The 22,745-nt window shown below is 46.3% G+C and overlaps 1 protein-coding gene across 1 annotated transcript in view; it reads left to right on the top strand.

Moving 5' to 3' along the window:
* PRKCH (protein kinase C eta) overlaps positions 1–22,745 on the top strand; it is a 114,734-nt gene that overhangs the window by 86,561 nt on the left and 5,428 nt on the right. Inside the window, exons 11-12 of the mRNA XM_066321619.1 lie at positions 8,451–8,589; positions 9,466–9,654. Coding sequence (XP_066177716.1) covers positions 8,451–8,589; positions 9,466–9,654 — 328 coding nt within the window. The remainder of the gene's footprint in view (positions 1–8,450; positions 8,590–9,465; positions 9,655–22,745) is intronic.

Genomic DNA, 22,745 nt, shown 5'->3' on the forward strand with positions numbered 1-22,745 from the left:
TGCACACGTCATCCTGATGGAGATGGACACCTTTATTTTTATTTTCCTTGATATCTCTAGGAGCGAAGTATTCCTCCTAAGACTGGGGTGTGGGGAGGGTGGATTCCATGGCAGCTGTGGGATGAGCAGGAGAGTCACTCTGGTGTGGGCTGCTGGCTCATTCCCCCAGGGCAGGCTTAGTGGCACACAGAGGTGAAATGGGGACCTGTCGCTGTGTGCTGGGGGAAGGAGGAGCCTTTTCAGCAGCACAGGTCAACCCTGATGCCACCAGGACAGCTTGGAGCTGGGACAGGGCCTTCAGCAGTGCTGTGGTGGGCTGTGGGCAGCTGATGATGACTAATCCTGGATAACTCTCACTCCATCTTGCAGTGTTGAGACCATGCTGTGCTGTGGGCACAAACCTGATTTCATTTTAATTTCCATATCAGGCTTTGAATCAACATTGATCTATTTTTGTCAAAGTGACACAACAAGCTTGTTCTTTTTAACCTCTCCTAGCCCCATCAGTCCCCTGCTTCTTGTTCCTGCATTTGGGTCTTGAGTCTGTTGTGTGCCTCCTCTGAAGACTTCAGGCAATGGGATGCACAAAAAGAAGCATTGTGGTTGGGTTTTTTTTTTTCCTTTTTTTTTTTTCCTTTTTCCCTCTTTTTCTGGCAATGATAAAATAGGAGCTCTGTTGGGAGCAACTCAGCAAGTAATGTTTCAGGGCCAGCAAATTCCAGGGTTGCTGCCCAGTGGGACTGAGGAGTCTATCACAGGACTAGGCTGGCAGCTCATCCGGAGAGGGAACGCGTGGTGTCCATACCAAAAGCTGCACACGAAGCCTTTTTCAGTCCACCTCTCCCCTTCCTGCAGTAAATGGGAGGACAGTTGCTCTGGGAGTCAGGGAAACACTTCAAGTGTAGCTCCTCTTTGCTGATTTGAGTCCCACATAAAAGTGCAGCAGATAATATGTAGATTATATAAAAGTATCTGTAAAAAATGCACGCGTGCCAATTTGGATGTATAACTATATCATAGGGATTGTGCCATCTTTGGGATTACTCCAGTATGGCAACCTCCAGCATGCCTGTGCTTCACCAGTGATGGCTCTGGCTCATGGCTGCCCCATTTCACGTGCCTCCCATGTCTTTTTGCTCTTGTAAAGCTGCCTTTGGACACTGTCATCAGCTCTTTTACAGCTGCTTTGGGTGTAATAAAGGAGAAGCTTGTAGGTGTGCCTGACCCCAGAGGGACTCAGGGCACCCATGAGATCCCACTGGATCTGTACCACCAGCGTGGGGGAAGCTCTGTGATTATCTCTCGTGGTATGCCCAGGGATTTTAGTCTCTGCCTTTATACTTGAGCCTACCACACTTGTTTTAACTAGAGGATGAATCATGCCTGCTCATCTCAGCAGCAATGAAATCCTGTGAGTAATTGTGTTAAGCTTCCACAGGCGCCCTTCTGAAGTGCCCAGAGGGAGGGGAGGTGGGAGTGCTGGTGCTTCAAACCACCAGAAAGGTCTTGGATGCTGGGTAATGCCATCTCCTGTGCTGTAAGAGAAGTCAGTGCCTTGGGCACTGCTTTGTCTTCAGAGCAGCAGCCCAGGGTTGAGCAGGAGAGGGCCAGTGCTCTGATGTGGGCATGGGAGCTGCTTCCAGGGAACCCTTGCAGGCAGGAAGGGGTCAGGCAGATGGACAGCCAGCAGTGCTGGGTGCCAGCCCATCTCTGCCAAAAACCCCTGTGGTGCTGCCTTAATGCAGGCAGATTGCTTGCAGAAACTTGTCCTTGTGCTTGAAGGGCTGCTTGACTTTAAAAGAATAATAACAGAGCATTTCTGGATACAGTGCTTGCTAGTCTGTTTAGTCTGAAGCCCAAGCAAAAGAGCAAGAATCAGACCCTGTGAGTGGGCAAGACTGATACCCAGTGTCTTTGGACATCCTGAAGAGCACAGATGCAGGTGTGAGGATCTGTCTTGGGCTAATTCACACACTCCTGACCTTAACCCTCAGGCAATTCTTGGCCATGTGCTGTCCTGAGTGTTCAGAATGTTCTAGTCCTGTGTCTGACCGCAGGCTTGAGTCCATATTGCATCAGTCTGTAACATCTTGTGTTGCAAGAGAGGTGGAGCCTGCTCTGGAGGCTGAGTATCCCTAATCCATCACACATTTATCCTAATGCATGGGTGCAGAATGTTTCCAAAGGTCTGTCCTCCCTGTGCCAGCAGGGTGGGTTGGGTGAAGCAGAGACAAGGCAGGAGGCTCTTGTGTTCTGTCACATTCCCCTTCCCACCTGTCTGTGGAGTCTGCAGGGTGTGCTGTGGTGGGATGAGGCTGTAAAAGCCCCAGGAATGGTGCTGGGCTCCTGGCTGGAGCACTGCTCATCTGCTGAGATGCCTGTAGGATGGACCTTTCCCACGAGCCTCCTCTGGCTCCCACGGCCAGCAAGGGCAGGCAGCTGTCTACTGTTAATTGGCCCAGCAATGAGTGTGGATTTTCAGTGGAGTTTCATTTACTTGTACCACTTACCCCGAGTCTGAGTTGGATCCTTGAATGATTATATCACGTTTCTGCTATTGTTTTGTTTGTGAGAAGTGAGAAGGTCAGCCTGGAGCCGTGGTGGCTGTATTTACAGCCCCTAAACATTTAAGTCTGGTCAGCTTTTGAAAACAACTTCTGGCTTTTAGGCCAGTGTAGAAAGGCACTTGCTGTGTTTCATTCCTACTTTCTGGTAATTACAAATTACAAATATCTAGAGAGATCTTCATTTCTGTCCTGTTGCACTGCACTGCAGGTTGCAGTTTGCTGTAGCCAGGCTGTCTGTGTCGCTGACAGTGGTCTGGGCGGGTTTCACCTCAGAGGTTGTTTGGAAACCAAAAGAAACGTTTTCTTTACCCAAAGGAATGTTTTTCAAGGAAACAACGAGTTGAAGTTAGATTTTGCAGTCCCTGTGTATTTTGACCTTCCTTCATGCAGCGCTGGGGAGGATGGGATGCACAGACTAAATCCCATGGGATTTTCGGGATTGTACTGGGAAGCTTTCAGATGTGTAAAGCAACACTTTCCATCTCAGCCTGCAATGCCCACACAGTGGTGTGTGTAGATGCCTACATACTGGTTATGTGTGCTGGGTAACAACAGTGTCCTACCTCTTTTTATTTGGCAGCAAAACTCAGGATTTCAACTGGTTTTCTCCAGCTTGGTGCAGCTTGATCCTTTTCTGATCTCTGCTTTGTGGCTCCCTTTGTCAAAGACGAGTAACCTGGTGTTTCATTTGTAATTTCAGTGTTTTCTCCTGCCCCAAAGGTGTGCCTAAGTAAATAGCAGCAGCTTAGCCTGAGTTTTTATGTCTTAGTTCAGGTAGAATATGTTGCAGGTGTCAGCTTCAGCCTGTATTTACTGCTGCCACTCAGCTTTAGCACTGCCCAGGATGTGCCTAACTCCTCCTTGGGGCTGTGAGAGTATGAGTTTCTGGTTATAAAAGCTTACTCGATCATAGAAATACATAATGTTTGCTTGTTATTAGAAAAATGTGGGAGATGTGAACCATTTTCTGTGAAGAACTTTATAAGCAAGTTCTCTACAACCCAAGAATTACAGTAGAAACTGCCTCAATTCCCAAAGTGGTCTAAAATCTTGGGGACAAAATGTGGAGATCCCTAGTCCAAAGTCGGTGGGAACAGATTCATGAAAATAATTATTTTCTTGGAGTTTCCTAACGGAGTCTCCAAAATTTAGTATGGAAAGAAAGATAGAAAATAATTTTGTGGGCCCAAAATAAATGGCAAGGATTTTTAAAAGCAATTAATTTTTTTTACAAGTCGAGAGAGCATTGATTTTAGGGAAAATGAAGTATTTTAGTTTGGATGTTCCTTATGAATGCAAAAGAAAATAGGAAAAATTATCAGCTTCACATGAGTATTTAGGGCTTTACATAAAACTGGGACCGCCATCTGTTCTCCTCCTTATTTAATCAAACTATGGGTTTAAATCTACTGTCCACTGTATTTGGAGCGAAACCTCTAACTTGAAGACTACTGCATTTTGTTTAACTATCTTACCAACTGTGCTATTCCGCAGGTTTTGCATCTTTCATTCTCCTCTGTTGAAGTTGCTTCATTTAAAAAAAAAAAATTACAATATTTTTGGAGCAGGAGTTGGAAATGTATATTGCTTTGGCTACCAGAACAGGCAATAGAAACACATTTTTCTGCATCATGATGGAGATTGCAGTATTTTTGTGAAATAAAATTACTTCAGCAGAAGAGGTAGAGAAAAATTAAAATCTCATCCCTGCTTGCAAAGGGACTTGCATGCACATTTGCTCACCCAAAAGCGTTTCCAAGGAGTGTCTAAAGGGAAAGTTTTCCCCTTCAGAAAAGCCAAAGTTATTCATTTAGCTAATTTCAAGTTTGGGGATTTTGTTTTTCATTGTGTATTTTTTGAAAACCATTTGGCTGGAGTTTTATGTTAGCCACACTTGCCTTTGTGGCTGAACCCACAGCTTTAACGACTGAGTGATTTGCATTGAGATGGGGACACCAGGCTTTAAAGAGCTTTAAACTGCACCTTTCAGATCAGTAAACCTGGGATAACCTTGAGGGGAGGCAGTAAGCCAGCCACCCTTACTCCTCTGGATCCTCACTGCATGTACAGCCCTTACCACAACAGGGTGATGAAACCAAAATAGGGGAAAAACACACCAAACTTCATCCTTTCCAATGCAGTTTCTACGGCAGGAGTGAGATGGTCAGAGCAGAGCAAGTGGCAGGTACGTGTATAACACACATTCCCTGGCAAAACTCCCCGCTGCAGGGAAACTGCATTTGACAGATGCTTTGGAAAAGGACCAGATCATCTGCAATTGTAATTTTGGGTTTTTTACGGATGCAGCAGATGTGCAAAGAACACCTCTCCCAGTGAGTGACACTGAAGCAGCTCATTTTGTCGTTTCTTCTGGGTCTAGACTAAACAAGGCCATTAAGCCAGTGTGCCACAGCTGAGGGTGAGGACAAAGACAGCCTTTTCTGAGTCAGGATGAAGCTTGTTTTCCAGGGCAGGTTTGCCAGTGAAAGGCAGAACCTCAGCCGGACCTTAGAAACGCAGCCTCAGAAAACCTCTCTGCCGTTACTGCTTCATGGAACTGCTAAAAATATTGAATGGAAAATGCAAGTATTAAGGAAATGAGGTAGATTTGGCCTTTCTGAGCTGGATGGCTTCCAGTTTCATCAGCTTCCCGGAATCCTGGCTGCAAAAATGAAGAGCTCCTTGTAAATCTCAGAGAACTGTCAGTGTTTTTCCTCTCATGTGGCCGTGCTGGCTTATGGGGTTTGGTGCATGGGGAGACCTGTCAGCATCAAGCAGTGAGTTCAGAGCTCACGACTGCTGGGATGGCTTGGGACAAATGCTCAAACCACAGCTTTCCCAGGGGAATTTTCTTATGGGGGAGCCAGAGAGAGAGCAAGCTCCAGAGGAGCCCATGGCTGAGGCTGCCACTGTGCTGGTCCACGAGACTTCCTCCAAGAGGGAAGTGTAGGATGATCTCCTGTCACTTTGCCAAGCAAAGAGAATGAGTAGCCGTCTGTGGTCATGGGAGGTCTTCTTCTGAAGTGATCTGCACGTAGCCAAGGGCCTGAGCAAGTGAGAGCCAGAGTAACGTCACATTACAGGTTATGTGAAAATAGAAAATGCAAGTGTTAGGTTTCACACTGCTGGACAGAAGTCAGCAGGAGACAACAGACACTGTTAATGGGTTTAACGTGCAGTGTGGAGAAGCCAAGGGCTGGAGCTTTGCCTCGTGTGGTTAAAGCTATGCTTACCCAGCGAGAGGCAGGCAGTTTAAGTTTAATGGCAATTACAGAGATAGAGGCTCTCTGGGAGGGCGCAGCCAGCGCAGTGCTCTCGCACCTGCAGGACTCCTGCCATCCCAGAGCTGGGATGAGCATGGTTCCCCGGGCAGCTAACAGGGATTTGGGAGTCCTGCAGCATGTCCTGTGGGGCAGAAGCTGGGAAGCGGCAGCGTGCCCTGGTGACGTGGTCAGCAGAGCTGGCCCAGCCGTGTAGCTGTCTCCTGCCTCTGCTCTTCCACGTTTGTGACTGTGTTTCTGCTGGCTCAAATGTAAGGATGGTGGATTTTGAGGTATTCCCAAAGTGTTCCGGGACGTGGTGGATGTTTCAGGGAACAGGAGGAGGTGTGCTAGGGGGATCTTCAAGGGAGTTCACCAAAATTCCTCTTCCAGCTGTATCTTTAGGGCCACACCACAACTGTCAGCAGTGCCCAGGACCAAGAAGGTCTTTGCTGCATTTAAACCCAAGCCAAGAATAAACTCTGCATTTCAGCCACATCATGGCAGATTCCTGAAAACAAGGCCTGCCTTCATGCTTGGAGGGCTTCCTTGCCCTGCCAGGAACCACGAGGAAGAGCAACAGGAGCTTTGGCTGTAAACTACTGCTGAAGTCAGGCTGTCATGAGCAACCACACACAAACCTCTCCCTGTCCTCTCCTAAAGCCTTTCCAGGACAAGCCTTTGCCCGCATGCTTCAGCCATCATTTGTGATTCTCAGAAGGGAAAAAAGTAAGTGTCTCCTGCTGAGGATCCCACCCAGAGCAAACACTGCAGCATGAGACAGGCATGGGCACTGTCCTTGGCACCCAAATTTCGCTGGTCACGGGGTAGCTCGTGGGCCTGCTGGGAAGGGCAGCAGAGTTGCAGAAGACTTTTTGCTTGTTTGTGTTGCCAAGCCATCGTAAAGTTGAAGAGAGAGGATGTGTGATTAAGATCCGAGCTGGAGTTCGGGAAGCTGGTGTTCAGCCTTGTCTCTGGGGAACATGGGCAAATTTCTTAACTTCTATCCTTTGCTTTCCCGTGCATTCAAAAGAGGCTAAGAATACTTTTCCTTATCTCTTTAGGAGAGGATGTGGCTCTGATTGTCTTACACAATGTGTCCTTGATCTTTCCAGTGCAGCAGTGTCACTGAGGGAGAGCTGACTGGAGTCCCGCAGGCTGTGGAAATGCCAATGCACAGCAGAGCCATCAACGCCCTGATTTTCACTTCAGGATCATAGACTGAGGATGAACAGGATCAAGCTGGATTCAGATTTCAGCTCAACCACAGATTTTTATATCGATATGGAGATGTCACCACCTCTGTTACCACCCTCCCTACAGCTCCCCCTTCCCAGGGAAATAGATATCCAACCAAAGGGTGAAATGGATCAAGATCCAGCATGAAGGGGCTCTGAGACCTTAAAATGTATTTAGTTTTTTGACCCTGATGTGGGCATCAGGATGACTTTGAAGGTGGCTTTGTCACAGTGCTGCTGTGGTGGTTCTGGGCAGCTCTTGGTCCAGCACCTGAGACAGTTCAAAAAATGAACTGTGACCTGTTAGTGCTGCACAGAGCTCCCATCAGAGCTCCTCTCCTGCATCTGCAGTGGGGCCTGCAGCCTGTATGGCAGCTGCAGAGCAGAGGTGGTACGAGCTGGTGTATTTTTAGGCAGGCATTGCCTAAGTCTGTGGATGACCCCATGCTTTCCATTCGTGTTCCTGACAGTGCTTCTGGCTGCAGGCTATTCCCGGGGCAATCTCAAGGTCGGGGAAGCTGATAAGCTTTGTTAGGGCTCTGTCATTTTGGCAGCTCTGCTTTCAATGAGGAGCTCCCAGCCTGTTAGAGGTGACAGATTGGAAAAAGTGTCCTCCTGCAGCTCGTTGGGCTGCAGGTCTCTTGTGACAGTGACAAGGAGGTCCCCATTCCAGTGAGTGCTGTGGGGGATGTTCACTGCTTTTATTGGTGCACTGCTGGAATTGTTACAGCTGGGAGGACTTTAAGACTTTGCCTTATGATGGAGGCATCCTGTGCTGCCTGAAGACTCCCCCTGCCCGTGTGGTGTGATGTCAGTAGGGAGTTTCTTCTCTTCTCAGCTTGGATAATGCTCCAGATGGGGTTTATCAGTCAGGATGATAACCAGGAGATCTGGGACTGAAACCCCAACACCTCAGGAGAACAGGGAATGTGCTTCCCCTCTGCAGAGGCCTTGCTCTGCTCCCCAACTCCAGTGTCGGCTCCAGTGCAGCTGTGCTGAATCAGTGTGGTCCATGCACAGCATTTTGCTGCATCATCCTTACACAATCTGACAGCTCTGGCAACCTCTGCTCCAGTGAGTCCCAGAGCTAAATGAGCAGGAGCCCTGCCATCCAGGCTTGTGGTGTGTTTGGAAACCCATGTGGGCAAACTCCTGCAGCACCTGCCCACATTAAATGCCATTGGCAGAATGATGCTTCTTCCTCTCTTTTGTAAGAGATGAAGCAAAAGAAGACCACTCCTGCATGACTTTTGTTGGTTTTTTTTTTTTTTACGATGGTGAGGTTTTTCCAGGTTGCAGGTTGAGCTTCTGAGGCCTGGGATGGTGGCTGCATCTGTGTGGGGCTGCTCCAAGCACGCAGTGATTTTGAATGATTCTCATTTTAGGGACTTGAAGCTGGACAACGTGCTGCTGGACTACGAGGGGCACTGCAAGCTGGCAGACTTTGGAATGTGCAAAGAGGGCATTCATGATGGCATCACCACAGCCACCTTCTGTGGCACGCCAGACTACATCGCTCCTGAGGTAGAGGAAACCTTTCTTTGGTCAGGAAAATGTGAAGTGTAGGTTAGCTTTGGAACTGCCAGTGTCTTTGGCTTTGCCTTACTTGATTGCTGAGCTCAAGGTTTCCTCCTTAAATCTATTATCAGCCCCTTGTGAAGTAAAGCATGAGTAAATCTTCAGGCTGCTTTATGCACCAAAATAAGCCTATATTTTTCTCTAGAAATGGGAGGTGAAAAATGGAAATACAGCTGCAAAAATCTTGAGAGGCACATTCAGATGCTGTCCCAGATTGATTTGAATGGAGATTGAATTCTCCTTCGTTGCAGTTCCTTTTTCTAGCTCCTCACACTCCCTGTCATTCCCCAATCTCACTACAAAATTAATAAACACCTCTTTAAGGAACAGCTGCCCTCCAGATGCTGCCAGATGTTCCAACAAGGCTTCACATCCTTCAACACAATTGAATTTCTGTCTGTGGTTGATGTTTGTTCCATTCTCCCACACTCACACTGCTTCCCCTCTCTGGCTGAAAGCCTTGCTGTTGGAGGGTAGGTGTCTTCTTCCCAAGGGCAAGGAGGAGGCGATGTCAGTTCACACACGTGGCTGCTCAGCCAGGTTTACTGGAGTGCCCCTTCTCCTGCATCTCAGCCCCAGCATCATTCTAAGGGCTTGCATCCCAAGCCAAGCTAATTCAGCCCTTGCTTGAAGCATCTGATGTACCTTTGTGCGGATCTGGGGGTTCCCAAGTGAGATCACTTTATGCTCCTGGACATCCACCAGCCTAACAGAGAGCGCTGTTAACAAGAGCCTCTGTGTTACTGTTCCCAAACCCTTCTTTCCTCCCCTGCTCCCATATGAAGCTTCAGGGTTGGTGTTTCTTCGCTGTCTGTGCTGCAGATCCTGCAGGAGATGCTGTATGGCCCTGATGTGGACTGGTGGGCCATGGGCGTGCTGCTGTACGAGATGCTGTGTGGCCACGCGCCCTTCGAGGCCGAGAACGAGGACGATCTCTTCGAGGCCATCCTCAACGATGAAGTCGTCTACCCAACGTGGCTCCAGCAGGATGCGGTGGCAATCCTCAAAGCTGTGAGTTCCTTTGGCTGTTTGCTCTCTGTCCTAGCTTTCTCCAGCCTAATTCCAGCGAAAGAGAGCAGGGCCAGAGTATTGCTATGCAGCAATAGTATGAGACCCTGACCCTGACCCTGCTCTTATCTCGGATTGAAGAATAAACAGAAAGAACATCCTGCCACACTTAGGTATGTTTGCATAGTTATGGCCTTTATATGGTTTAGTAGCCAACTTGGCAAGCAGAGCGTGAGCCTGTCTGTGTGTCTGGGCATTCCCCTGCTTGCTTAATGATTGACAGTGTGTGGTTGTCTCCCAGAACAGAAGCAGCAGGTAAACACAAGGTTTAATCAGTAGCAACCATATGGCCAAGAAGTGAAGGCTTCCTGATAATCCTCTGTGGTAATGCCAACATCCCCCAGGGTTGCTGCCTGTCTGCATGCAAGGACAGGGGTTTGATTTTTGTGTGTTTGGGAGGAAAAACAACGGAGCTGTGCAGCAAAAAGTTTGAGGAGGGCTGTTGTTGGCGACACTCTGTCCTTGTCCTGCCATGTATTCCTATATTTTTCTATGATTTCTTTTATCCATGTGCCTCACATCTTTGCCTATGACATGGGAATTAAGCTTTTAAGATTTTTAGCTGTGTATGAGCCTAGTAAACTGGAACTGCCTGGCTTTTCTGTAAGGAATCAAAATGTGATTGTATGACAAGAGTGTTAAACTACAAAGTGGGAGACCTAACTTTGCTATTCTGCTGTTGACTTCTTCTTGTCCCTTATCACATCATTAAATGTCTCTAAGAACCTTTTGGAAAGCAAAAGATCAGAGTATTCCATTTTCTTGAGAAAGCACTGTGGACAAAGATGCATTCGAGAGTGGATACCAGTAAATATTACGGTAACAGAGGATCTAAGAACTAATTGGATAAGGTAATAATTTATAGAAACTCATGGAGCACTGACCCATAGGAATGGGGTAGTCAATGATGGGACCATTTGAGGGAGGGAGGAGAGAATTTAGTAGTGAAAATCTGGAAATTTTCTGCTGATAGGTTTCTGTTGCATGTGAGTCAAGCAACTACTTCCTACAGCTGAAAATACATCTGATAAATTTCACAGAAATCAACTGACAATAAAATCCCCTCCCAGAGGAGTAAGAGGAGCTTTGAAATCACAAGTTGTGCTCAGAATTGATTGTTTGTGCTGCTGGAGGCTCTCTTGGGTTTTGGAAATAACTCACTACATATTTGAAATATAAACATGAACTTCAGACTCATTGCAGCTTCTGCAGCAGTTTATGTGGTTGAATTGGGACTCCTAAGTACCTCTTAAGTACTAATTCCTCTTCTGCAGTGACAAGTACTAGAGGAGTGGATTTGTTGCTGGTACATTGCATAATTATGAGATGGAGGTAAAATGTGGTAATGTAGATGCTTGTCGTGACAGGAGTCTCAGGATGTAATAAAATATCATTTGTGTTTTAGCCTCCTGATGAAATGAGTGTTTTCCTCATTCTGATAGGGCCTCCCAGAAACAGCCAATGCAAGATGCAGTCACCCCAGGCTGCTCTAGGTTGTGTTCAGAGCCCAAATTTTAACAGTTTAAGGTCCCTTCTGTGATTAACAAACAAGAAACATGATGGGGGGCACTGGAGGAAGAGAGCCAGAATTGAGGAGGGAGCTGAGAATTTAAATAGAAAGCATTGAGCATCTCCAAAACCCAGTCAGCTCAGTAACTGCTGGTTCCTTGCCAGAAAAAGTCTCCTCTCCAGCCTCTCTGCTTGTCTGTTGTTTTATGTGTTGTTGGTGACAAACAAATGAAATCAAAACTGCCTCTCTAGAATGCACATGCACTGCCCAAGAGAAGCACTACACTGTGTCTGCTCTGGGGTAAAAGGCTGAAATTTGGGGCATTCACCACGAGTCTTGGGATTAACTAGTGGGAATTGACAACTGAGATGTTTACTGGACCTTCAGTTCCTCAGTGTTTCTGCTTTCTGGGTGCTGCTATCACCTGGAGGTGATTGGTGCATCTTATTTCACAGCACTGGTGATAGTTGGCTGCAGGCTGAATTTCTGCAGCTTCACAGTAGCTGCTTTTGGGCCCAAGAGCTGTTCTCTGGATGAGCTCCTTCTTTCCTCCTTTCCTTCTTACAGTGAATTCTAAAGAAGCATCAGAGCATGTTGGCTTTAGTAACAGGAAGGAAACATCCTGTCAAGAGATTGTCTGGGGCCCTAGATTAAAATAGAAGCCACAGGCACTTTGATTTCTTTTGAATGATAACAAATGTTACCATTGCTGAGGTATTACATTTTCAGCGCATTGATAGTTTGGTCAGTATTTTTAGGTGTTAGTATAACACTGAGTGGTAAACCTGGATTTTTTGAGAAAGAAGTAGATTTTCTAGCTGCTAAATATGTAGATTTTCTTTGACACACGCTTCTGATGCTAATATTTCTCTTAGATGCAGCATTATGTCTAAACGAGCATCTTCTAATTGCTGTTTTGTTTTTCTCCAACAAAACACGCACTCGAGTTCTCTGATTTAGAGCTGTGACAGTGCTTTCTAACCATGATGCTGAGAGCTCTGGAAAATCAGCATCCAACTACTTCAGTGACATAAATGATTGTAAATAATTACATGGCATGGGAAGCCTGTGGAAGATCAGGGAATTAAACCTGGATTCTCTTGTATTGCAGGCTAAGGCCTTAGTAGCCTTAATAACTGGATTATCCCCTTACTAAAAGTTCTGGTCTCTAACCTTGAACAGGGCTAGTGAGAATTCATCGTGTCTGAATGGTACAAAGCTCTGAAATGGAAATCAAATTATTCTGCTAGGAAGATGCACTTAGAGATGCTTAGAGATGTTCTACAAATAGATATAGCTGGGTTTAGGTAGTTTTTAATCCATTTACCTTTGTGAAGAGCTTAATTTCAAACAAGGATAGTGAGTTTTAATACTCATTTCACAGATGCTGTTGCTTCGTTTGGGTTTCATTTTGCGTAACGGCATTTCACCAATTTCCCCCATCAGAAACCACACGATTTCTGGGATTTCACCCTTCTCATCTTTGCAGTTTCTTGACAATAACAAAACTACATTCTTAGAACTTCATTTACGTCACTGGGCGTTCCTGGAGGGTTTGTGAACACTGGTACCAAGGAAAACAAAACTAACCTCAGTGCCCTGGGACTTTGTATAGAATTGAAAGCAGAAATATTTGTGCTTCAGAAAAAAAAAAAAAAAAAACCCACCTTTTTATCTGTTTCCCTTTCTAATGTTTTGTTTTTTGGGTTTTTTTTTTTTTTTTTGGTCCTTGTAATTTCCCCTGAAGGGCTGGGGAGGGAGTAGGACAGAGGTAAATCAGCAAGGTTTGATGGAGTCAATATTCCCAGAGGAGGAAAGTTGAACACCTCACTTGTGTGCCCTGCCCTGTCTGAATGTGTCACTGGGGAATTCAGGTACTGATGCTTCAAGTCAGGAGTAGAGGACTCAAACTGAGCTCTCTTCTACTTGCGTGAGCAAGTCAAACTGGGCATTCATTTGTTTGTAGGAGTAATAAAAGTGCAGAAGAGGAGAATTGCTGCTGAATGGATTCAGACCACTTCAGTTTATTCCTGACATAAGTTTTGCTTTGATTTTAATTCCTAAAGGAAAAAGAGATTTTCCACTGCCCTACTTGAATCCAGTTACAAGGAGTTCATGGCAGTTACAAGGAGCTATTGGGTTTGTATGTGTCAAATAAATGTTTTCAAGTACTCTTTGCCACCAGCTGACATTGCAGTCACCAGGGTCTGATCATGGAGAAACTGTGAGAGAGAAACTATGTGAGCATGCAGAGAGCAGAGACTACTGCACCAAATCTCTTGTGAGGAAAGTGCAGCTAGAGATTACTTTGTTACAGCATATCAATATTCTGAATTTGTTAATTGTCACCACCAAAAAGTGCTGGAGCAGAGAGGGGAGCTTTCCAGGCAGCCTGAAGCTTTGGGATTCAGCTGAGTGAACTGCAAAATGAAATACAATCCTTTTGCTTCCCATAAGTGGGGTGAGGTTTTGGCAGCATGTTTCACTCACTTTGTGCATGGCTTTCTCAAATGCAATTCAGCCATGCTGCCTGGCTCACAGGCAGCTTAATTTGAGGGGAGAATGGAGGGACACACTGAAAACCAGGTCTCAGAAGTCAATGGTGTAATGGGAAGCAAATCCCCAGGGAAAGCTGCAGGGATTTTGCTTCCCGAGCGTGATTTCAAATGAGGAGAGAAGGGCTAAGCCTCTTGAGCCACTCTGTGCACTGGTGATCTCAGGTAGCAATGCTTGGCCCAAAGGCTTGGAAATTTGGATGAGCAATTGCAGCTTAGATGTTTTCACCCTCACAACCTGGTAATGGCAGGGGCTGGAAAGCAGCATCTCCCTAAGGAAGTGTTAGTGCTGCTCTGCCTTCTGCACCCTGGATTTCCAAACTCCCGTCACAGCTGAGTTTGCTAAAGCCAAGGATCATCTTTGACATCTTTCTGCTAACCCCCAGTCTTAATGAGAGCTCTGAAACACTTCTGACCTAGCTGACATGCTACCTCCAAAAGTGAGGCTTAGGCAGCCTTGCCTGTAGCTTTATATTTTGGGGACACCAATGAGAGAGACTAAAGCTTGTTCTTCCTCCAGCTGGGTAAAGACACGCATTTTGAGAAAAACACTACTGGAGTTAAGAGAGTGGGCAGAAGTGGTTATATCCACCTCCAAGTGGGTTTTGTGTGAAAAATAAACACCAGACAAGGAAAGGGGAAGGTGCCAAGAGAAGGTGCCTAATCCAGGGCACAAATGCCCCTGGATTAGTGTGAGGAGTGAGAGGGGTAGGAAAGTAGGGGAGCTTGGCTGAGGGCAGGCATGAGAAAAATTGCATCAGCACTACAGTGCCAAGGAAGCAAAAGAAAAACTTGATCTGTGTTTCTAGAAAACAGCAGTCTGGAAGTGACTCACAAGGCAAATGGTCTGGTTGAGTGAACTCCCTCCTGCTTTGTGTCACTGTGCTCCTTTCCCCCCTCCAGATACCACTGAGATTTTGTTCTTGCAGAATTGTGTAAAATCCCCTTTGCACTGTAAGGTTAACTCCAGGGGGCTGTCCTGTCCTTCAGCCCCAGCTGCAGCAATAATGGTGCTCTGTGGGCCAGCAGGAGCAGGGAGCTGTGTTTTGTGGACTTGTTTGTGGCTGCCAGACCACAAGGTGAGGGAGTTGGGATTTCCTGTGTGTACCCATGTGCATACATAGAAATTAGTTTGGTGGAAGTTAGGAAAGTGTGTGTGTGTGTGTGACTTTCTTCTTCCCTAAATTTGAAGCTGATACTGAGGAAAAACTGTGTTTGAAGGGTACCTTCCTCTGTTCCTCCTTGTCCTCAAAAGGAGCAGTGTTTCCCATCATTTTTCAGGAATCCTAAGTGATAATAAAGTGAGAGAAATTTTATTACTGTGTTTGTGTGTATGCGTTGAATCCAGGACTCCCTGGGGAGTACAGGTTGTCATTCCAAAGAAATGCTGAGGAGCTACTCGTGTCCCATGTGGCTGATGCATGGGGCAGTCCAGTTTGGCTGGATGCAGGATAACAGCTTCAGCAGAGTCCCTGGAGATTGAGGCTGTGCAGGCATTTACCATAATGGGCTGAGAAAAAAAGATTGGAGAGATCACAGAATGGTTTGAGTTGGAAGAGACTTCAGACACCATCCAGTTCCAACCTCCTGCCATGGGTAGGGGAACCTTTCACCAGACCAGGTTGCTCCAAGCCCTGCCCAACCTGGCCTTGAACACTTCTAGGAATAATTCACACTTCTCTGGATATCCTGTGCCAGTGCCTCACCACCCCATGGTCAAGAATTTCTTCCTTATAGCTAGTCTATATCTCTCCTCTCAGCTATAAACTGTTCCTCTTATCCCTATCTGCCTGTGTCAAAAGTCCCTCTCCCTCTTTTTTATGAGTTCCCTTGAAGTACTGGAAATGTCCACGTACAAATAAAAGAGGAAATTCCCTGAGACACTTGACCAAGGGCTTCCTAAGGGAGAGAAAGCAAAGTGAGCACTGAGCAGTGAGCTGCTCACCCTAAGGGTGCCACCCTGAGTGCCCAAACCCTCGGTGAGGACCCCCCTATTTTCAGAAAGGCTTTGTGGATGGTGAATGCTTTGTACTGAACCAGACTGGCCCCACCACTTTGTGGGCAAATTGAAAATGCCTTGATGAGGAGAGGAGGAAAAGGGATGGAGCTCTTACAGCAGAAAGACTTAGAGGCAGATTTTTAAAGTAATCAAAGCAAACAGTCTCCTGTGTCAGAGGAGCGGAGGGGAAAGGGCTGTTTCCAAACTGCTGACAAGGATGTCTGAATTCAGGAGAGGTGTGGATGATCCCAGCTGCCTACTTGCTGCAGCTGCTTGCCCCTGACATCAGCAGGAGGGTGATGTCCCCTGGACTTTGGAGAAGTTTATTCTTCAGAGAACTCCTCCTACTCTGCATTTGTTTGGAGTTGAACACCTCTGGACAGGGGGAGGTCAGAAGTGGCTGTCACCAGCTAATACCACAGAGGTGCCTCTTCCCTCAGGACATCACTGATATCATCTGTGCTTTCTGCTGCCTTCATGCCTCACCTTTTCCCTAAGTCCTGGGCAGTCAGTTTGTCCCCCGTGTAGACTCAACCAAACCCCAGTGTTTGTGGTCTCCTGAACTGCCTCCAAGGAGTGAAAAGAGGCAGGCTGATGCCGATAGTGCCCTTGTGTCACTCTGCACAAGTTGCGTCTCCCCTTTGCATTTGTATCCTGCAGATCTCAGCCAGGTTCTTCCTTTCCAAGTCACAGAAAAAGGCAGATAATCTGTTTCATATTCAGTGCTGGAATAAACAGAATTAACTTGTTTCTGAATGAACCAGCTGTATTTTTTAGGCAAAGTTCAAAAGGAAAAGGGACAGCACGCTGCTGGACCCACTGAAATCAGACAGGGAGCTGGATGAGCTTATTGCTTTATCCTCAGAGCTGAGGAGCCTGCTAACAAAAGGCAGATAGATATTAAAAGTGCCTTCAAATACCAATAAATGATTCTTCTTGGCATCTCTTCAGAGTTGGCAGTCTCCATAAATTCTCTTGCACAATTTGATTAAGCTTTGGCTTTCAGCATGAGGCTGATATTTAAATCTCCCTGTGAAGCTCCGTGCTGGATCTGTGTACACATTTTTCCTTTATTTTATTTTTCAGAAATGCTTTCATCTTGCATTTCCTGGTTGGCTCCACAGCCACTGCTGCAAAAGCAGGGCTCTGGAGCCTATTGTTTCCCAGCTGGGGAGGAGTTCTGCAGTTTTAAAAGCTCTCTTGCCTAGACCATTTCTGCTATAAACACACCGTGGTGAGGTGACAGGGCTGTGCCCCACCACAGGTTGCCTTCTTACCTCTTTTGCCTGAGCTTGCACATCCCTGTATGTAATCTGCTGTCTCTTTTCCTCCTAATTCTCAAAGAGCAAACAGCTTTCCCCAGTGATTTTAATCTCTTCTGTTGTTTGATCACACCTTTCTCAAGTGCTCATCTTCCCCACAGTGATAGTCCCATGCTTCTGAATAATTCGCTCTGAAAGAAAACTACAGATATCTGTATAGAGCTTGCCAAGGCTAAATTCATCTTTAAATAGTCATTAGGTCTTTTACCATTCCCTTTCCAGCAGGCTGAAATTGGCTTCTCATTTAAATCTGCAGCATGCAAACTCAGATTTAGTTCAGAAAAAGCTCCTAAACCAGCCTATTGTAATGTCAAATGTGACTCATCCTCTTCTTTCCTGCTAGGGATTGGGGAAAATGAAGGTGTATTCATTGTGCCAACATTGTCTTCCCCATCTTTTTTTCCTCCTTACTCCCTGGTGCTCAGGAAGGAACAATTCCCATGTCTGGGCCTAAGACTTGTGGCCCAGACTCCTTCCTCAGCTCTGCCATATCTAAACTGATATTGCAGATCCATAAAAGGGGTTTGGTGAAGTCCATTAAAATCGTCTTGGGGCACATCCTAAGGATTCCCTTGAGAACCTGAGTCCAACCTGGATTTGGGAAGGATTGCTGTATGATGGGGCCAGCTCTGGCTGTGCAGCCCCTGGCAGAAGGGGCCAATCCATCTCACTGGGAGGTCTTCACACTGTGATAGAAGTAACAAAACTCTGACTGAATGAGCTATTCAGGGCTTCAGGTCTTACTCGTCCCTCCAGCTTTGAATTTTATGACATGCTGTGTCTTTTCAGAAACTTTAAAATTAAAAGACTTGAAATATAACCAGGACTACAAAAAAAGCTCCTTTGAAGTATTTTCTTTTTTCTTAATTGGACTTTACAGGTTTGTTCAGGGCACTTTAGTCCCCTTTGTACTTGACCCTATGTAAATAGACCACCCAGGGTTGTGTAACAGATTCCCTTGACAAGACTATCAGAAAAGGATTAATTGTTCTCCCCTGCAACCCATGGGAGATTTTACTCCTGCTTAAAACGAGAGCAGGATCATGCTCCCAGTCTGTTAATAAGTGTGATGCTCATTTTGACTTGTGTTTGTGCTCCTCTGATTGATGTGTTGATTTAGTCATGAACCTGCATTTCCCCATGCTGTACCTATAGTCTGACTGTGGTAATTGAAAACCAGCAGCAGGATTTTGATATTGTCTGAGCAGCCCCTGCAGCTGGTGACCCCTGTGGGGGTGATTCCTCAGCTCTGAAAGCACAGTTTTCTGGGGTGTCATCCTGACTAAAAACTTTGTCAAGTACTCCATATAGCCGTTGACTGAAGTTAGTATCTACTTATTATTACTCACTAGGGAAGTACCAAAAGCAGAAGTGTCAAAAATCACTAGTTATCCTCAGGGGCCAGTACACTTGATACTTGTGGCCTTTTTATTTTACATTAGTGCTGATGAGTTAGTTGTTGATGAGTGGAGAGAGGCAAGGAAACAGATAGATTTTAGCACAGTCAGGAAGATTGTAGCTATTCAGACAGCATTTCATTGAGGTAGTCAGCAAAGTCTCATCATTTTACACTGTGGGGAGATCTGGAGCCAGATGTGTCTGTCCCACATGGGAGTTGCTCTATTCACCTGGGTTTATTTTGCCAGTCAGCCCACCTTGGTTTATTTTGCTATTTTCTTGCTCAGCACTGTTTGCAATCCAGTTAATCCTTGTTCCCTCAAGCTCTGTCTGGGCAGCATTGAGCAGCCATTTCTGCACCAGGGGAAAGCAAGATCAAATATATCTGCTTAATACCCACTGCACTGACATTTTGTCCTTCTTGCCTGGGGCTGGCAGGCTGGACATGTGACTGCTGTCATGCTTATTGCTACAGTCTTCTGGCTTTTAGGGAGCTGGGCTGAAAACTTATTTTCACCTCCTTTCCCCTTTTTATCTGGAAAAGGAGATAACAGATATCTCACACTCTGTCTCTTCCTCCCCCCCTCTCCTTAAAATGCTTTCAGGGCAGTCTTGTACTTCTGAACCCTGGCAGTGTATTTGCTGGACCTTGTCTGCACTGAAGGATTTCACCAGTTTTGTGTAGCCAGGACTGCAGTATGGGGTACCCACACCCTGTGGGGTCACATCCTGGCTCAGCACCACAACCAATTGCACGGGTAGGAATCAGGGCTTCTAGCAGTTGATTCCTCTGTGTGAGCCACGGTGACTCCAGGCCTGCTCTCAGCAGCACAGTGCTCAGGGAAGGTCAGGAGGATTCCAGCTTCTAGGTCCCTGGCTCAAATCCACAGCCAGGCACTGGCTGAGCTGCCCTGAGTACAAGGACTTCCACAGGACAGCTCTCTGACCACACCTTTCTGTGAAACTGGGCTGTGCTGCCTCCCTCCCTCACCTCCTGTAACCCACTCGTGTGTGCAAGCCCTGCATTGCTTTTGCATGGGGAAATGAGGCACATTTGTGAGCATCACCTGGCAGGACTGGGATGGAGGCTGATGGGAGTTTTGCCCAGGAGAGCAGAAGACAATTCTGGCTCAAATTTTTATTAAAAAAAAAAAAAAATCCTGGCTTCCAATCATTAAAAATAATACAAGCATTAGCAGACAGAGCCATAGAGCCATCTTTCTTCTTTGTTTGAGGGCTAATGACACCCCAGACCGTGGGTTTGTTTGCCTTACATAATAGGCAGCCAAACCATTTTCAGCAGCTGCAGCATTCAGTCGAGAGATTCATGGAGGGAAGCCTTAATTAGAGTAATTGCTCTATTTATATAATGATTCCCTTTTGTCTCAGATCAAATGGATCTTTGAGAAATCTTATTTCCTTTCCAGTTAATTTCTGCCCTGTTAGTTTAGCTCATGAATCTTAATGAAGAGAAGCACCTTGGGTATCTCCTGATCTCCTGCTCTCCTTCATTACTGGAGGGGAGAGACTGTGGAGCATTAATCACCTGTGCTGCTGCTGCTCTTCACTTTGGTACCAACACAGGAGAAACACCAACAGGCAAATTTTAAAACCATGAACAGGGAAATCTTCCATTCCTTTAACAGTCTGGCTTGATTGTTACACTGCCACAATTTGAGTAGGGGCCCTGTGAGGCATGGGGTGTGATGCAGAAGAGGTGATAGTGAGGTACTGCCATCCTGTCTGGGACAGGCTGCCCTTGGGCTCCTGGCAAAATAAAATGATGAATTTTCCTCAGTCTCTGTTCTCTGCCTGTATGATTGGGAATATCCTTCCTCTCTGGTTATGATTGAAAGATGAGCTGCTGGGACACAGGCTTTCTCTTACAAGGTGAATACACCGGAGTCCTGGTGGGAACTGGTGTGTCTGAAAGGTCCTTTAGCACAAGAAAGAATCATTTCTTTCTTGTCCAGATGGCTGACAGTGTGAAGGGACTGGCTTAGCAGAAAGTTGTATTTCTCTTCCTGAAGTGCAGCACTCCTGTGACAGGATTGAGCCTTGTTAATGTTTTCCTAGAATGTGATGCAATCTCACGTAATCTGTGATATTACTCATGAAAATAATTGTCCTGATGCAAATAACACATACAACAGTTACGTAAAAACCAATCAGTAATTCCAGAATTGAGAAAGGAGACTTGTAATTCAAGGAAATTAATGCAAGGAAATGTTGCTGGTTTATGCAAACATCCCTGCAGTGACTCCCAGGCCGTTAGACTGATTTGCAGACAACCTCTTGAGACAGAAGTTGCAATGCTGCATGTGAACAGCACTGGAAGAGACCACTACAGCCTTGCCCAGTGTCCTAGGAGACCTGGGGGCCTTTTTCAGCATGGTCTGAGCCATGGGTGAAGGGGAGGACCAGCACAGATCCCCCTCACCTGCTGCAGGCTGAGCTCCCAGGGCTGACGCAAATTTCCCCCAGTCACTGACACTGCTGTGGCAGCATTTTTTCCTTGTAACTTCACGGGCCCTCTATGAACTAATCCACAGCTTTTAATTTCTTGTCATGGCTTGCTGCATTTTCTCTCAGTAAAGGTTTTCAAATGATCTTGTGAAGTCATGGTTTTGGCTCATGCCAGCTGCTGGTTTTGGCTGTGATGCTGCTGGGAGGGTTAGCTGAGGTCAGGGAGAGCCTCGCTCCAGTTTGCTGCTCAGCAAACTGGTGTAGCCCAAAAGATCCCAGTTTGAGGATGCTCCCAAGGGGCTCCTGACCCTGGGAATGGGATAATTTCCCATGGTTGGATGTGGTCACAGAGCAAAGGCTCAACAGCCCGGTTCAGGTTTGAGCTTGATAGTGTTACTATTGGTTTTGCTGGGAGGCATCTTGGATTTGGGGTTCTTTTTGCTCAGGAACGTCTCTGGTTTGCCTTGTTGTTGTTACTGTTAATTTTTTTTTCTTTGTGTTTCTTCATTTCTTCATCTGTGTGCCAGAGGCTGAGGTTTGTGCTGCATTCATGGTTATTGTGGAAAAATAGAGATAATTAAGCATTAGCAGATGACATCTTTCCACAAAAAACCTTTCTGCTGAACGTCTCTCACCACCTGCACTGGAGGATTGTCCTTGAGAGAACAATGAGGGCAAGCAAACCTCTGAAGCAAGTGTCAAACTCTGGCCTTCCCAGGAATGCCAGGAACAGCCAACACTTAATAAGACGTTTTCCAGCTGTTTCTCAGTGCAGCCAAGGGGATCATGGGGAAGAGGAGCTACACTTCTGAAAACCATTCCCCTGTGTGTGCAGAGGACAGTGTCTGTGCAGTCTCAGCACTTCACCTCTCCTGCTGCACAAGAGCCTCCCACATGGTCAGGACAGAGGCATGGGTTGCAGATACTCATTTCAGAGGTGGAATTAGGTTTTTCAGAAATCTTGAGCTCTTTGCTTTGCTGGAGTGCCATCAGACAGCAGAGGCAGCATGAGATGGTCTGCCAGATGCTGCCCTGCTGCAGCAGAGAAATGTCAGCGCTGCCTAAGGCAGGGAGGAAGCAGGATTCATGGGTTTTGGAGTCTTTGAGAGGCCATTGGAGTATTTTGGGTTTTTCTGCCTACTGAGTAACACAAACTGAAAATTCATCCATTTCTGTGTCAGTGCAATGATTCCTGGTGAATTCAAATAGTGTTTGAGAGCCTTTGTTTTTCATTTTAGTGGAAGCAGGCTTCAACAACTTAATTGTCATTTTATAAAGCTCTAACAGCAAAGCAGGCAACTGTTCCAGTTCAGAAGATCAGTGCTGTCTCTGTTGGAGTTATCATTTGCACTCCTGCTTTTCAGCCCAGATAAAGACTGGAGCCTCTTCCCAGAGAAACACACCCCTTCACCAGACTGTGATGGACCTGCAGCCTCCAAAATTCACCAGGATATTTTATGTAAGGGAGGAGCAGCCATGGCCAGCCCATGGTTTTCCATCACAGTCCCTGGGTGCAGAGGTGTGTGTGTATGCACAGGCTGGGTAGCCTGGCATGGTGCTGCACTGCCCAGGGTACAGGGCTGTGCTTCATGTGCCATGTTGCTCAGAGCCCCATCCAGCCTGATCTTGGGTTCTTCCAGGGATGAGGCATTTTCTGGGCAGCCTGTGACACATTTTTGCTGAAGCAGACCAGTGTGAGTTTGACTGCCATGAAAGGAGAGCCTCCTTATGTTGTGTTCATACTCTTGGTTGAGTTCATGGTCTGTAATTCACTTTCAAGGTCC

This window comes from Sylvia atricapilla, chromosome 6 (assembly GCF_009819655.1).
Source record: "Sylvia atricapilla isolate bSylAtr1 chromosome 6, bSylAtr1.pri, whole genome shotgun sequence".
In the NCBI taxonomy this organism is placed as follows: Eukaryota; Metazoa; Chordata; class Aves; order Passeriformes; family Sylviidae; genus Sylvia; species Sylvia atricapilla.